The 14,548-nt window shown below is 41.1% G+C and overlaps 1 protein-coding gene across 46 annotated transcripts in view; it reads left to right on the forward strand.

Moving 5' to 3' along the window:
- The window catches only part of CELF1 (CUGBP Elav-like family member 1), an 86,878-nt gene that overhangs the window by 52,524 nt on the left and 19,806 nt on the right, over positions 1 to 14,548 (forward strand). For 29 of the 46 annotated variants that reach the window (XM_063727914.1, XM_024254514.3, XM_024254515.3 and 26 more), the window contains 4 exons: positions 995 to 1,146; positions 11,555 to 11,742; positions 13,337 to 13,419; positions 13,778 to 13,826. In XM_063727914.1, coding sequence (XP_063583984.1) covers positions 1,076 to 1,146; positions 11,555 to 11,742; positions 13,337 to 13,419; positions 13,778 to 13,826 — 391 coding nt within the window. In that variant the 5' untranslated portion in view covers positions 995 to 1,075. 46 annotated transcript variants of the gene reach the window in all.

Raw genomic sequence — 14,548 nt, forward strand, 5'->3', positions numbered from 1 at the left:
AAGAGACTTCATTTCTTGGTTTTTCCCTTATATGTTTGAGTGTTGTCCCTGGTAGGCCCTAGTTCTTTTTCATTATTATCATTATGGTGGCTTTTGTTCTTTGTTTCTTTAGAAAGGACAACAGAGAACTGAAAATACATTATTTCCTAGTATGCTAGTAAGAAGCAGAATATTACTATTCCATTTTTATTTTCTGGCAAATTAAGCTTCAGAGTTAGTAAAGAAAATTTCCCTGTGCCATCTAATGAGTGTTACTGAACAAAGGATTTTTGAAGTTTTTCACCCAGATGAGGAACCATTAGATAGCACACCTTGCTCTAACCATTAGATAGCACATCATCAAGAAAGCAAGATCAGTTGAGAAATTGATGCTCTTTTGAAAATATCAAGAAAAAAAAAAGCAAGGCTGATCCACTATAGGCAGTTGTATGTGAGTGGTAAGTTTCTGGTGGCCAGTTTATTCAACCAGTTTGCCTCTGGCCTGCTTCTGATGGTCTTATCATTCCTCTTTATGTGACTGTTCTGAGGTTAGTTTGGACCTAAGCACTGTGCTTATTGCTGTCTTTGGCACTTGGAAACGTAAGTTTAAAAGCAAGGCTAACAGCCCATTTCTTCGGTGAGCCTTTTCTTGCTTCAGGTAGTTTCAGGCTTTGGGGGACCTTAAAAACTGGTTTGCAGGGAGGAGTTTGGAGGATGTGAAACAAGTTTGTGTTTCTTCTGCTCTGTTAGCCACTGCTATCTTCATGGATCTGACACTCTATTTATCTGACAGTGCACTTAGTACTGCTTCGCCAGGGAAAATCACACAAAACAAGCCTGGCGCATCAGCACTTTCATTGTGTGCTGGGCTGAGCCTCCCTTCACATGGTCACATCCCGATTTTAATCCAATACTCCCTTTCCCTACCCCTTCCCCAGTCCTGCCTCTTTCTGTGGCACTTATTGCTGGTTTCCCTGAGCTCCTGTTTCCACTTTGTGTTTTTTGTGGGGCCCAGGAAGCTAAAGCTGTGTGTATTTGTGGATCAGACAAGTGCAGCAAGTTAATATCATTGGCTTCTGAAGGGGAGAGTGAGGTGATGGCTGCGTTTAAGTTGGATTTCCTTCCAGAAATGATGGTGGATCATTGCTCTTTGAATTCCAGTCCCGTGTAAGTATTTTTGTTGTCTAATTTTAATCATAAGCAGAGGAACTGGGCTGTTTTCTTTATTTGATGAAATTGGTTCCTTTTTTTAAGAAGGGGAAGAAAAAAATGGGAAAAGCCAAAACAACCTGAATTCTCTCATGCTATTATTTTCAATTGTAGTCTATCTCATTACTGCTTATTTCCTCAAGGCTTTAAGTTATCTACATAAAGGTGCACTTGATATATGACCAGCAGCATCAGCTCAAGTGTGCCAGCTCCAATTCCTTTAAGCTGTAGTGTTTTCCTATGTGATAGATTACAAGGTATTTTTTTTAAAACTATAGCATTGTCGCTTTGGGTTGGACATGCAATTTCAAATAATCTTTTGGGAAGGAAGTATTTTATTATTTTAAATTACTGGATTCTTAGTCTCATATCACAGAGAAGACTGGTAACTACAGTCAGTGTGTTTAGTATCATCTACAACATTCTGTATTAACATACAAAGTGCAATCCTGGACCTTGATTCCCCCCACCCCCGCCGAGTCTAATTGAAAATACAGCTCAGCACATGATTTTAGGAACATCAAATTGTCCTTTACCCTCCAAAAAAAGCAAAACTGGATCAATCTTGATCGGCAATTTACCCAAATAAATTGTGAGAATGAGAAACCTTGTTAGCTTGCAGTACTGTCCAAGAACTGCTATTGTACACAGCCAAAATGCTAACCTAGCCCTGAGTTGTAGCTGCTGGGAACCTGAATTCTGGACTTTGTAGAGAAGGACACATTTCCAACCCCTGATTTGAGTCACTGTAACCAGGCTTCAGAGTATTTTGGAACCTCCAGCAAATGAGCTTTAGGTTATTCAAAGCCAGGAATATTAAATGGTAGAATATTCTCTAGGTAACAGGTGTTAATGCAAGTCTTTGAGGTTAGGCCCCCATGTGCAAATCAATCTACCCTGGGATTAGATGTAACAGGTGTGGGTAATAGTAGCTACCAAACAGTTCTTTGTGGAATAGTTGGGGGGCAGGGCTCAAAGTTAGCTGTTTCTCTCTTTGTTTTTGAAACAGGGTCTTGCTTTGTTGCCCAGGCTGGAGTGCAGTGGCACAGTCACAGTTCACTGTAGCCTCAACCTCCTGGGTTCAAGCAGTCCTCTCGCCTCAGCTTCCCAAGTAGCTGGGGCCACAGGCATGCACCACCACCTGGCTAATTTTTAAAATTTTTGTAGATATGAGGTCTCCCTGTGTTGCCCAGGCTGGTCTTGAACTCCTGGTATCAAGCTATCCTGCTGCCTCGGCACCTGGCCTGTCTTACTCTTTTGAAATGGATCTTATGCCTCCTCTGTAGTCTCCAAAATTACGGTAATTTAAATGTCTTTTTATGAGAGTTCTTTACTACTAAAATTTTATTTTAGCAGTAACAGGTGAAATTACAGTGAATATCATCATAAAGATTTAATACATAATAAGGATATTTCCATGTCCCAGGATTTATGATCCTTAGAAACAAGACTGTTGCTGAAATTGTCTTTCATTGTAACACTTCCTGTGCTTTTCCACTGCCTGGTGTTCAAGCCAGCATTGACACAGCATTCTTCTCAGCCTGCTTTCTACTCTTTTAAGAGATTGGACTCATTCAGTATCCCATTAAATCTGGACCATGGACCACTGCATGAAAGTCACCTGGAACTTAAAAATTCAGATGTTTTTATTCTAGAATAGGACCCCCAAGACTCTAGAAACAAGTGTCCAGCATGTTTTTCGTGCACACTAAAGTTCGAGAGCTAGTGGACTTAACACAGGTCATTCTCAGAGTCAGTCGGGGAATGGATTGTCAACATTTTTTCCAAGTGCGTTTGCATCTGTTTTAGTCACCCATCTTCAAAGCTTTGCAAGGGTGCCTGGGCGTAGGCTATTGTCCCGATTTTAAACAGAAGAAACCCAGTTGACAGAGAGATTGAGGACAAATAGTAATCAGTGTTGGGCCTGAAGTACAAGTGTAAAAGTAAAGGTCTTTTTTATTTTTGCCCACTAGACCAGGCTGCCTCTAGTATCAGTGAACAGTTAGCCAATGTTCTTGATTCTTCATTGATCACTCTTAAGCTTCCACTGGTGCTTCTTACTTTGCCTGCACCCTAAGATATGGATATTTTCATGAGTTGTGTTCCACACTTTTTTCTTTTCACTCTCCCATTGCTTAAGGGGACACTGATGTGCTTCTCTGCTTCTCAGATCTCTGTTCCCCCAAATGTCTTCTGAGGTCTATGACTTTATTCTAAATACTGCTCATTGATTACTTTCATCTAGAGACTTCCCTACAAAAAGTAATTCCCATATTGTCTTCACTAGAACCCAAGAGTTGTTAGTTTCTTTCTCTTCCTCTCCTCCTTGGAGTTCAAGTGAACTCCAGATCCTAGTGTATCCTGGCCCAAAATTCCTCAGTATTGGCTGAGACTGGGTGCTAATCTTAGGTACTAGTTTATGCAAGAGCCTTCTGATCTCCATGTTCCCTGCCTTATTTCATCCTCTAGATTATTTTTAGGTATCTTTTAAAAGGACAGATCTGATCATTCACTTAATCTAAAATCTTGGAATAAACTCCAAGCCTGTCTGTAACATGGAAAGCCCTTCACTGGGTCTCTCTGACCTACCTCTTTATTCTTAGTCAGCTTTCTAGTATGATCTCTTCTCTGTTTCTGTACTCTGCCCACAACTTTCTCAAGTCCTTTTTCTCCCTTCTGATGTTATCCCACTCTTCCCATCTCTCCTCAGTCCTTACATTTCTTCATCACCCTTAGGCCTCTTTCCTCCATGCCATGTAGCACTTTTTCTAGTTGCCTACTCTATGCAGCTGAAATCTCTGCACACACACCTCCGCCTCCTCCAAATAAAGTAAAATCATACTAGCCACTTCTTTCATAGAACTTTTAAACATTCCTTTATAGGATTTGTAGAGGATTATAGTTGTGCCCTTCTACTTTTTCAGTGACATTGCCTCAAGGGCACATATTGCTCAGTCTTATAGAGCCCTATAGTGTGTAGTATCTGGCACTATAGCAAAAGCTTGGGAATTACAGTTGAATGAATGATATTAAAGATGATTGCAGAGATAAGATCTCCAGATCTTATCTCCATACCTCAGGGAAGAAGGCTGAAAACCTTTAAAAACATATTGTTAGCTATTCTGTTGTTGGATGGTGACTTTCAATTATTATTGTCTTTATTGTCCTTAGAGATAGCTTTTTCTAGTACCTAACACCCCACGTGATAGGAAGATTGACCTTTATCCAAATGAAAATTAACTTTCTCACAGCATAAATGTATTATTCTGTCTTGTTCTCACTAGGGAGCAGCTGGTAAGTAACTCAGGCCAGTGTTTCTGGGCCCTTTTTATTCTCATGCACTTCTGTTCCAGTTTTTCCACAGCACTGTATGTGAGCCAGAGGGACCTTGTATAAGGGTGGGTGGTGGCAGAAGTTTGGAATGCAACAAGTATTTTTGCCTGCTGGGGAGGTGGAGGGATTGGTAAGTATCTGAATTTTTTCTATTTGTATAATTAAAGGGAAGTCAACAGGTAATGAGAAAGGGGGAGTGAAAAAATTAATAATGAAAGGTTTCAGGAATTATTTTTAAACAGGTCCCGTTTGAAGGTCTTGTTTGGCTGCAAGGAACAGATGTCCACTCAAGCTAGCATATATGCAAGGGCTTTCTTATAAGGACACAGGTGGACTGAACTGTAATCTAATCAGGAGCTCTGCAGCTAGAAGACCTAGAAACTGTATCTTTCTGACCCCAGGATATACACCTGCTCACTCTACATGTACCTCCTTTCTACTCTTAACTACCTTATAACTTTGGTTGCAACATGACCTTTCTTCGGATCCCTTCTGCCTCCCCTTCACATTGAGACATAATTCACATACTATAAAGTTTACCCTTTGAAGTGAGCAATTCAGTGATTTTTAGTATATTCCAGAGTTGTGTAACCATTTCCACTATTTAATTGCAGAACATTTCATCACCCTTAAAAGAAACCCTGTACCCATTAGCAACCATTCCCCTCTTCCTCCCAATGTCCCCCTTCCCCCATCCCCATTCCTAAGCAACCACCAACCTACTTTCTGTCTGTAGATTTGCCTGTTCTGGGCATTTCATATAAATGGTAACATATACTATGTGGCCTTTTGTGACTGGTTTCTTTTACTTAGCATAATGTTTTCAAGGTCTTTGTTGTAGCATGACCCATTATCTTTTGACCACAGCACTTTGAGCTTCTCCATTTAACCCATGCTATCTCTAGTTGCAACTTTTCCACTTCTGACTTCACTACTAACTGCCTGTTTCTGTTAACCAGTTCCAGATTCTGTAAAGCAGTGCTGTCAAATAGAACATTCTGTGATGATGAAAATATTCTGTATCGCAGCTGGGAGCAGTGGCTCGTGCCTATAATCCCAGCATTTGGCAGGCTGAGATGGGAGGATCCCTTGAGGCCAGGAGTTCGAGACCAGCCTGGGCTTCATAGCAAGACCCCTGTCTTTACAAAAACAACAACAACAACTATAAAATGTTCTGTCTCTGTCTCATACAGTAGCCACTAGCCACATGTGGCAAGTGCAACTGAAGAACTTAGTTTTTTAAATTAAGTTTAAATAGCCACTTGTGGCTAGTGGCTATTGTATTGCTCAGTGCAGCTATAAAGGAGCTTGATTGGCCAGGCCTGTTTTTGTTTTAAGCATAGGTCAAGGGTCTTAAGTTTCTGGCCAGCCAGTGGATCAGCTTGCCATTGGGTTAAGACCCACCCCATGGTTTAGTCACTTGGGGCCAGAGGATGGGAAAAATTTGGAATAGAACATTTGTGCTGCCCCTGAGATAGGCCTGGGGTGGGGAAATTTTGAGAGGGGAAGAGAGAAAGAGAAGAGAGTGTTCAAGAATTTTTAACAAATATATACTTTGAAAATACAGCTCTTTGTTGTTCCCTCTTGTGTCTCTTCCCAATTGTATCCCTATTGCATTTTCTCATAGTATGTTTCAGCAGAAATCAAGGTAGACGAAGTAGACTCTTGGCCTGAATTTTCATAGTTGCTCATTCTTAATGGCAGCAGAAGCAACAATGAGAGCAACTGCCTCCTCAGGTATTATTATTACTGCTTCTGTTGCCAGTAGTAGAAACATAAAAAGAGAGGGGGTAGGTTTCATCCCTTTCCCCTAAAACACTTGCCACTTTCTGATCTTCCTCCTCTTCACATTCTTGCAGGCCCTGATTTGCCTTTCTTTTATCCTGTTCCCAGGTCAGGGCTGGCAGCACTGCCCCAGGAAATAGGAATTTCCATAGACTTGCCTCTTAGGAATGACAGGGACACTATAGATACTTCTCCAGGGAACTGCTGAATTCACTGGTTCTTGAATGGAGATGATAAATACACATAACTCTCCATTGAATGGGGAAGTAAGGTACAAATTTGAGAATGTATTTAATGATACATAGAGTAAATGGATGATGTGGAAGCTGGTGTGTACCCAGATGGCTTTTTTAATACAATGGTTACTTTTAATCTTAATGACAACATGCATATTAGAAGTATATGTGGAAGAGGGAGAATGTTGTTGTTTCTCTTCAGACACAATATCAGAGAAAGTTTGTGACTGCTTATTACATACACACGGGTATACATGCGGGTTGTTGCTATACCTTGGTAGTGCTTCTCAAGCTGTGGTAAAGGACCATATCTCTCCCCACCCCCACTTCCTTGTAAAATACAGTGAAAATGAGGTGGGGAAAAAATAAGGTATGAGCTTGTATTTTACATTTATTATTATTAGACTGAATAAATACAAAATTGCTCAGTCTAAGTTCTGTAAAAATTTCTAAAGAGTTAAGTTTGAAGATTGCCCCTGGTCCTTAGGCGACACCTTGTCTGTATGCGCTTTTTTTTTTTTTTTTTTTTTTTGAGATGGAGTCTTGCTCTGTTGCCCAGGCTGGAGTGCAGTGGCACGATCTCGGCTCACTGTAGCCTCTGCCTCCCGGGTTCAAGTGATTCTCCTGCTTCAGCCTCCCAAGTAGCTGGGACTACAGGTGCGTGCCACTATGCCCAGCTAATTTTTTTTTTTTTTTTTTAAGTAGAGACGGGGTTTCACCATGTTGTTCAGGCTGGTCTCAAACTCCTGACCTCAGGTGAGTCACTGTGCCCAGCCTCTTGGGCCATAGTTTGAACAGCGCTACTCTACGGGAGTCTTCTGGCTATTGAATTGGTATATAAACAGGGAAGGGGAGGTTCATGGTGTAGGTAGACCTGGAAAAATAGAGAAGGATTTGGAGAGCTAAAGAAGAGCAAAGGATGACATTTCTCTAGAATCTTGAGTCCCTGCTAAACTTTTGGGTAAACTGTAATTTACATATATTGACTTGTGTTTATACTTTAGCACTAAACAGGATGCAAAAGTTTAGAATTGGCACACAAACAACAGAGGGAAGGGGCAGTCTGGGAGCAGTTGCCTCCAGTGTAATACAGATTGATAAAACTGCTTTTCAGAAATAGCTGTTCCTTATCAAAACGTATTCTGGGCACCATTGGGGTTCTTTGTTAACCGTCTCTAGAATAGAAATAGAATGAAAGATTAGCAACATTCTAGTAAAATGCTATCACAACTGGTAATTAAAGTTGTCGGGACAGGTTGTAGGGAGCCAGTGTTTCACTAGCGATAGGGCTGCTTTTTCTTTTTTGGAGACAAGGTCTCACTCTGCCACCCAGGCTGGAGTGCAGTGGCCCCATCTCAGCTCACTGCAACCTCCACCTCCCAGGTTCAAGCGATTCTCGTGCCTTAGCCTCCCGAGTAGCTGGGATTACAGGCACACGCCACCACACCCAGCTAATTGCTTTGTATTTTTTGGTAGAGACGGAGTTTTACCATGTTGGCCAGGGTGGTCTCGAACTCCCGACCTCAAGTGATCTGCCTGCCTCGGCCTCCCACAGTTACTAGGATTACAGGCATGAGCCACCATGCCTGGCCATAGGGCTTTTTTTCATCATGGTAGCTGGTTTCTGTTGGAACATTAGGATTAAGCGTTTAAAAGCAGTCACATTATGTTTTTGCCATGACCTGCCACACGTTTTAAATTAACAGATTACAGGAAAACCAGTTAAATGATGCCATCTGAAACACTCAAAAGAAAATAGGCCAGGCGCAGTAGTTCCATGCCTATAATCCCAGCACTTTGGGAGGCTGAGGTGGGAGAATCGTTTGAGCCCAGAAGTTTCAGACCAGCTCTTGCAACATAGTGAGATCTTCTCTCTACAAAAAAATGTTAAAAACTAGCCAGGTGTGGTGGCACACACCCGTAGTTCCATCTACTGGGATTGCTGAGGTAGGAGAATTACTTGAGCCTGGGAGGTCAAGGCTGCAGTTAGCTGTGGTCATGCCACTGCACTCCAGCCTGGGCAACAGAGCGAGACCTTGTCTTTAAAAGAAAAAGGCGTATTAATCTTGTGGCAATCAAATAATCATAGGAGATAACAGCTGATCTTTTTTTGTGCGCAGCACTCATTTTTATCAGAGCTAATTGGTTAAATGGGAACTGTTGAAACTTAAGAAATTTGTCCTTTCACACATTTGAGTGCTTACTTTGAACCGGATACTATACCCGGTGTGTTTACAAGAATGAACAGGAAATAAAATGGTTTCTGCTTGCAAGGAGCTGTGAGTTTAATTGGGAAGAGGTGGATATAGCCTGATTATGTTCAAAGGTGTTAAGCATAATTTTAATGCTAAAATTTCCACAACGAAGGTGGAAATTTAGTACTGTTGGAGTCCTAGGATTGTAGCTGATTAGTTAACCTGGAAGAATATGGGGAGCCTTCACAAACAGAGGGTCAGGAATTGGTGTATATGCCTTTTGTCTTACAGCTTTTGAATTTAGATAGTGCTAGAGTCATCAAAGGTGATGTGAGAATAACCCCTGTAAGTGTTGAATTATAAAAGATTCAAGGCTGGGCATGGTGGCTCAGGCCTGTAATCCCAGCACTTGGGAGCCCAAGGCAGGTGGATCACTTGAGCTCAGTTCAAGACCAGCCTGGCCAACATGGCTAAACCCCAGCTCTACTAAAAATACAAAAACTAGCCAGGCATGGTGACGCATACCTGTAATCCCAGCTACTCAGGAATCTGAGGCATGAGAATCACTTGAACCTGGGAGGTGGAGGTTGCAGTGAGCTGAGGTTACGCCACTGCACTCCAGCCTGGGCAACAGAGAGAATCTGTCTCAAATAAAAAATAAAGAAATAGGCTGGGCACGGTGGCTCATGCCTGTAATCCCAGCACTTTGGAAGGCCGAGGCAGGCAGATCACCTGAAGTCAGGAGTTTGTGACCAGCCTGGCCAACATGGCAAAACCCCATCTCTACTACAAATACAAAAATTAGCTGGGCATGGTGACACGTGCCTGTAATCCCAGCTACTTGGGAGGCTGAGGCAGGAAAATCACTTGAACCCAGGAGGCAGAGGTTGCAGTGAGCCGAGATGGCACCATTGCACTCCAGCCCGGGTGACAGAGCGAGAGTCCATTTCAAAAAAAAAAAAAAAAAAGAAATATATAGTAATTAAAAGAAGGTGAGCTACTTTCATAGATTTAGCATTCTTAAGGATCTTCAGACACTATTCAGAAGATAGCAATGGTGGAAAAATGATTTTTTGTTGTTGTTTAAAGAGAACTAGCACATTGGCTGGGTGCAGTGGTTCACGCCTGTAATCCAGCACTTTGGGAGACTGAGGTGGGCAGATCACCTGGGTCAGGAGTTTGAGACCAGCCTGACCAACATGATGAAACCCCATCTCTACTAAAAATACAAAATTAACCACGCATGATGGTGCATGCCTTTAATCCTAGCTACTTGGGAGGCTGAGGCAGGAGAATTCCTTGAACCTGGGAGGAGGAGGTTGCAGTGAGCTGAGATAATGCCATTGCACTCCAGCCTGGGCAATAAGAGCGAAAGTCAGCCTCAAAAAAAAAAAAAAAAAAAAAAAACCTAGCATGTTATTTGGGATTGGATATTAGAACCTGGCAATTTTTGTATATGATTTTTAGATTAAGCAAATACTAATAGAAAAGCTAATAGTGCTAGATATTGGGAATTTAAGTTATTAATGGTTTAGATAAATGTTCAGAGTTAAATTTAGAAACAAATAGGACAAAGGACTTTGAAGTAGATGGTATGAGGCCAGGCACGGTGGCTCACACCTGTAATCCCAGCACTTTAGGAGGCCGAGGCGGGTGGATCACCTGAGGTCAGGAGTTCGAGACCAGCCTGGCCAACATGGTGAAAGCCTGTCTCTACTAAAAATACAAAAATTAGCTGGGCATGGTAGCAGACACCTGTAATCCCAGCCACTCAGGAGGCTGAGGCAGGAGAATCGCTTGAACCCAGGAGGTGGAGATTGCCATGAGCTGAGATCGGGCCGTTACACTCCAGCCTGGGCAACAAGAGTGAAATTCCATCTCAAAAAAAAAAACAAAAAACAAAAAACAAGATGGTATGTTCTGAGTGGAAACATCTATAGTGTAAGAATTCACCTAGGTTGTTTACAGTGGCAGGGTAGGAATGAAGGTATTAACATAGCTGATTATCCTTCAGGTTCTAAAGGTAATAAAACTGAAATAGGAGAATTACAAGTACAATGTGATAGGACTAGAGAAACTGGGGATCGTTAAAATGGTTGCCCTCAGTAAGGGAATCTTAACTGGTCTTAGAGTAATAGCAGTAAATTGGATAACTCAGAAACAGAAAATCTAAAATGATGGTAACATTGTTTATGTTCGTTGCACAATCATCTGGAAATTTAAGAGATGGAGCTCTGTTTTGGTCTGGAGACCTAACTTAAGAGCATTATGATTATACATGAGTCAGCTACATTCAAAGGCCAGCATTCTAGTCCTTAGTTTAAGCCTTGGAAATCAAGTGCTTCTGTTCTAACTTCTACTGAAAGGAAACTTCACCTGTCATTGTATACATTGAAGTGTTGTGAATCTTATTTGTAATCAGTAGTCCTTTGTTATTTTGTGGGCCTTTTTTTAGTGTTTGTTTTGTTAACTATGCTTAAAAGTTATTAAAACTTGATCTTGTTTTGGGAGTTTTACCCTTTAAGTTCCTCCTCTAGCATGGTAATTCTCATGCTAGATAAGAAATGTACGCTGTCAGTTCCCTGGTAACAGCTGGGATGTCCCAATCAGAATGGTGACTTTAGTTTGGCATCTGATGGAATGGGTGGCCATGGTGAGGGAGAACCAAGGAACTCTGGTAAACTGAATGGAAGTAGTGAAAGAAGTGGATTTTTTTCCCCTACATTCTCAGAACTAGTTAAAATCATTAAAGAAAAGAAAATTTCCTCTGGAAAGCAACATTATTACATAATAGAAGTTTCATTTTATCTCACACAGCTCAAAGAAAATGAACGGCACCCTGGACCACCCAGACCAACCAGATCTTGATGCTATCAAGATGTTTGTGGGCCAGGTTCCAAGGACCTGGTCTGAGAAGGACTTGCGGGAACTCTTCGAACAGTATGGTGCTGTATATGAAATCAACGTCCTAAGGGATAGGAGCCAAAACCCTCCTCAGAGCAAAGGTCAGGGCTTTGGGTTTTGGTTTATCTTATTTTTTCCACTGACTCTCAGAGCAGGTGAGGGCTTTGGGTTTTTAACAGGATACAAAAAATTGGATTTTTATATGTAATTTCTTTCATATGCATTCTCTCTGTCATTGTCAGAATACTCCTGTCTGTCTATTGGAAAAAGTCTGTCCTTTTATAGTAGTAATATCTTGTAATCCAAACATATTTAATGGCTTTAAAAAGTTAAGGTGTTATCATAAGGATAATTTGTAAATTGGGTCTTGGGCAGTCCTTTGTGAGGTCTCTAAATTTAAGAGACAGACTCACGTGAGTGTCTCATTTGACCTTGGGAACAGAATGACAAAGATAAAATTGAAGTTAAACCACATAAAGTTTTCTTTAGTGTTTGGGCTAGCATAAGCTGAAAGCGAAAGACTGTCCACATACCCGTCGGTTTCTTGTTAGTATTACAGAGGCCTTGCAGGATAGTTTATCAAATAGAAAGGATTTGTTTAGGCAACTTGTTTGCTGTTGCTACAAAATGAACAGGAGAGGAAAGGCGGAGCTGCTTCCAGAATTGCCTAGCAGAGTGGAGTTTCACCGGACTGATGGTAGATAGGTATTAACTTTGCCCCATATACACACAGACATGTTCTTATTTTCCATTTTACCAGTTTTCAAGTAATTTTCTGTGAAAGCTGTCCAACAGTGCAAATGTAAGCAAGCATGATTATCATATTGAAACTAGCTTAATAGCAGAGGATCTAGAAGCAGAGGAATTACGTTCTCTTTTTTGGCGTGGTTAACTAAAAATATAAAGTATAATAGTTTCTGAACATGACTGGCAATATAACCTTCAGTAATTTATAGTTCTAACTGCTGCAGCATGATTTAAAAAAAAAAATCTATATTGTATCTCATGAGAATATGGGAGTGTCAGAACATTTAAGCCCAAGATTTACAAGATATACTTCCTCTCCTACTACCCAAAGTAAAGATACAAAGCACAAAATCTACAGATCTGTGGCAGCACCATGTGCTTTTAGAAGCTTAATTATATTTGATGAGAACCAAGAGTCCAAAAAAAGATGTTAAGAGGTGCTTGCTCTAAAGTCATTTTATAATTTAATAAGTGATAATTATGTTTGAGGCATATGGTAGAATCTGGCTACGAAGTAGGGAGTGGTTTATTCTGAGAGAGCAGGGAAAGAAAGAGTTCCTGGTAGACTGCAGGCTGCAAAAGTATAGAGCCCCATCTGTCTTCTTGTCTCATATACCACCTGGTGTTCCAAGTAGGGTAGGTTGAGTCAAATGGCACATGACCTTTCTTTATAAGAGAAGTCATATTTTCCAGAGAAGTTACATGAGCAGCTAAATAAGACTTATAGTGTAACTAACTAGGAGGAGACTAAAACAATAAAATGTATAGAAAATAATCTCTTATTCCCCTGCTAGATGTTCATATTCATTCTTTTCCACTACCTTCCCCCTCTAACTAATTTTAATAAACCCAGCCCTCTTTTAAGATCTGATCTGTCAGTGGAGGAAGGATTGCTCTAGGAATTCTCTGCTTTCAAAGTTTGATTTTATGAAATCTTATTTATTGCAGGGTGCTGTTTTGTTACATTTTACACCCGTAAAGCTGCATTAGAAGCTCAGAATGCTCTTCACAACATGAAAGTCCTCCCAGGGGTAAGAAAACTCCCACTAGTAAATGGAAATGTGGTAACTTTGATATATGGGATATACTTACACATATCAGGCACACACTGAAAACCATTTTGGGGAAAAGGTAACTGCCGCAGGAATTGATGTAAAGGAAGACCTAAAGGGAGCACTTCAGAGATTACCTGACATTAGTTCTCTCTCAGTCAAGAGTCTTGTGTATTTTGACTTCTTGACTCACATTCTGTTTTCTGGGGAAACATCGTGAAGCAGACATGAGTTCAGAGAAAACTCTTTAAAGCTCTAGTTCTGGTATTTTAGAATCCATATGTATTTCTGAATGCCAGCAATATACAGTGATAATAATCATATTTTTCCTTTTCAGATGCATCACCCTATACAGATGAAACCTGCTGACAGTGAGAAGAACAATGGTAAGCAAATGTATACACTCTTCCCCTTAAGATTTCTGCCAAGGCCAGGCACGGTGGGTCACACCTGTAATCCCAGCACTTTGGGAGGCCAAGACAGATGGATTGCTTGAGGCCGGAGTTCGAGACCAGTCCGGCCAACATGGTGAAACCCCATCTCTACTAAAAATACAAACATTAGCTGGGTATGGTTATGCATGCCTGTAATCCCAGCTACTCAGGAGGCTGAGGCTTGAGAATCTCTTGAACCCGGGAGGCGGAGGTTGCAGTGAGCTGAGATCATGCCAGTGTACTCCCGCCTGGGCAACAGAGTGAGACTGTCTCAAAAAAAAAAAAAAAAAAAAAAGATTTCTGCCTAGTTTGTTTGCTGTTCTTAGGTTATCTGAATTGAATTGTGCTTTAAGTAATCCGTTGTCTAAGTTGTCTCAGTTTTTTCTTTAAAATAAAATGTGATAGAAGAACAGAGCTGACAGAGAAATATTATAAGAACATTGTAGAATGAACTGGAATATACTTGGTCAGTATAATTTCTTTTGGACAGGAATGAGGGGGCAAAATGAACAAATTAGGGAGGAGAACTTAATTCTCAAGAAAATAGTCAGGACCGGGTGAGGTGGCTCATGCCTTTAATCCCAGCACTTTGGGAGGCCACGGTGGGCGGATCACCCGGCCAACATGGTGAAACCCTGTCTGTACTAAAAATACAAAAATTAGCTGAGTGTGGT

Source organism: Pongo abelii, chromosome 9, assembly GCF_028885655.2.
Source record: "Pongo abelii isolate AG06213 chromosome 9, NHGRI_mPonAbe1-v2.0_pri, whole genome shotgun sequence".
Lineage (NCBI taxonomy): Eukaryota > Metazoa > Chordata > Mammalia > Primates > Hominidae > Pongo > Pongo abelii.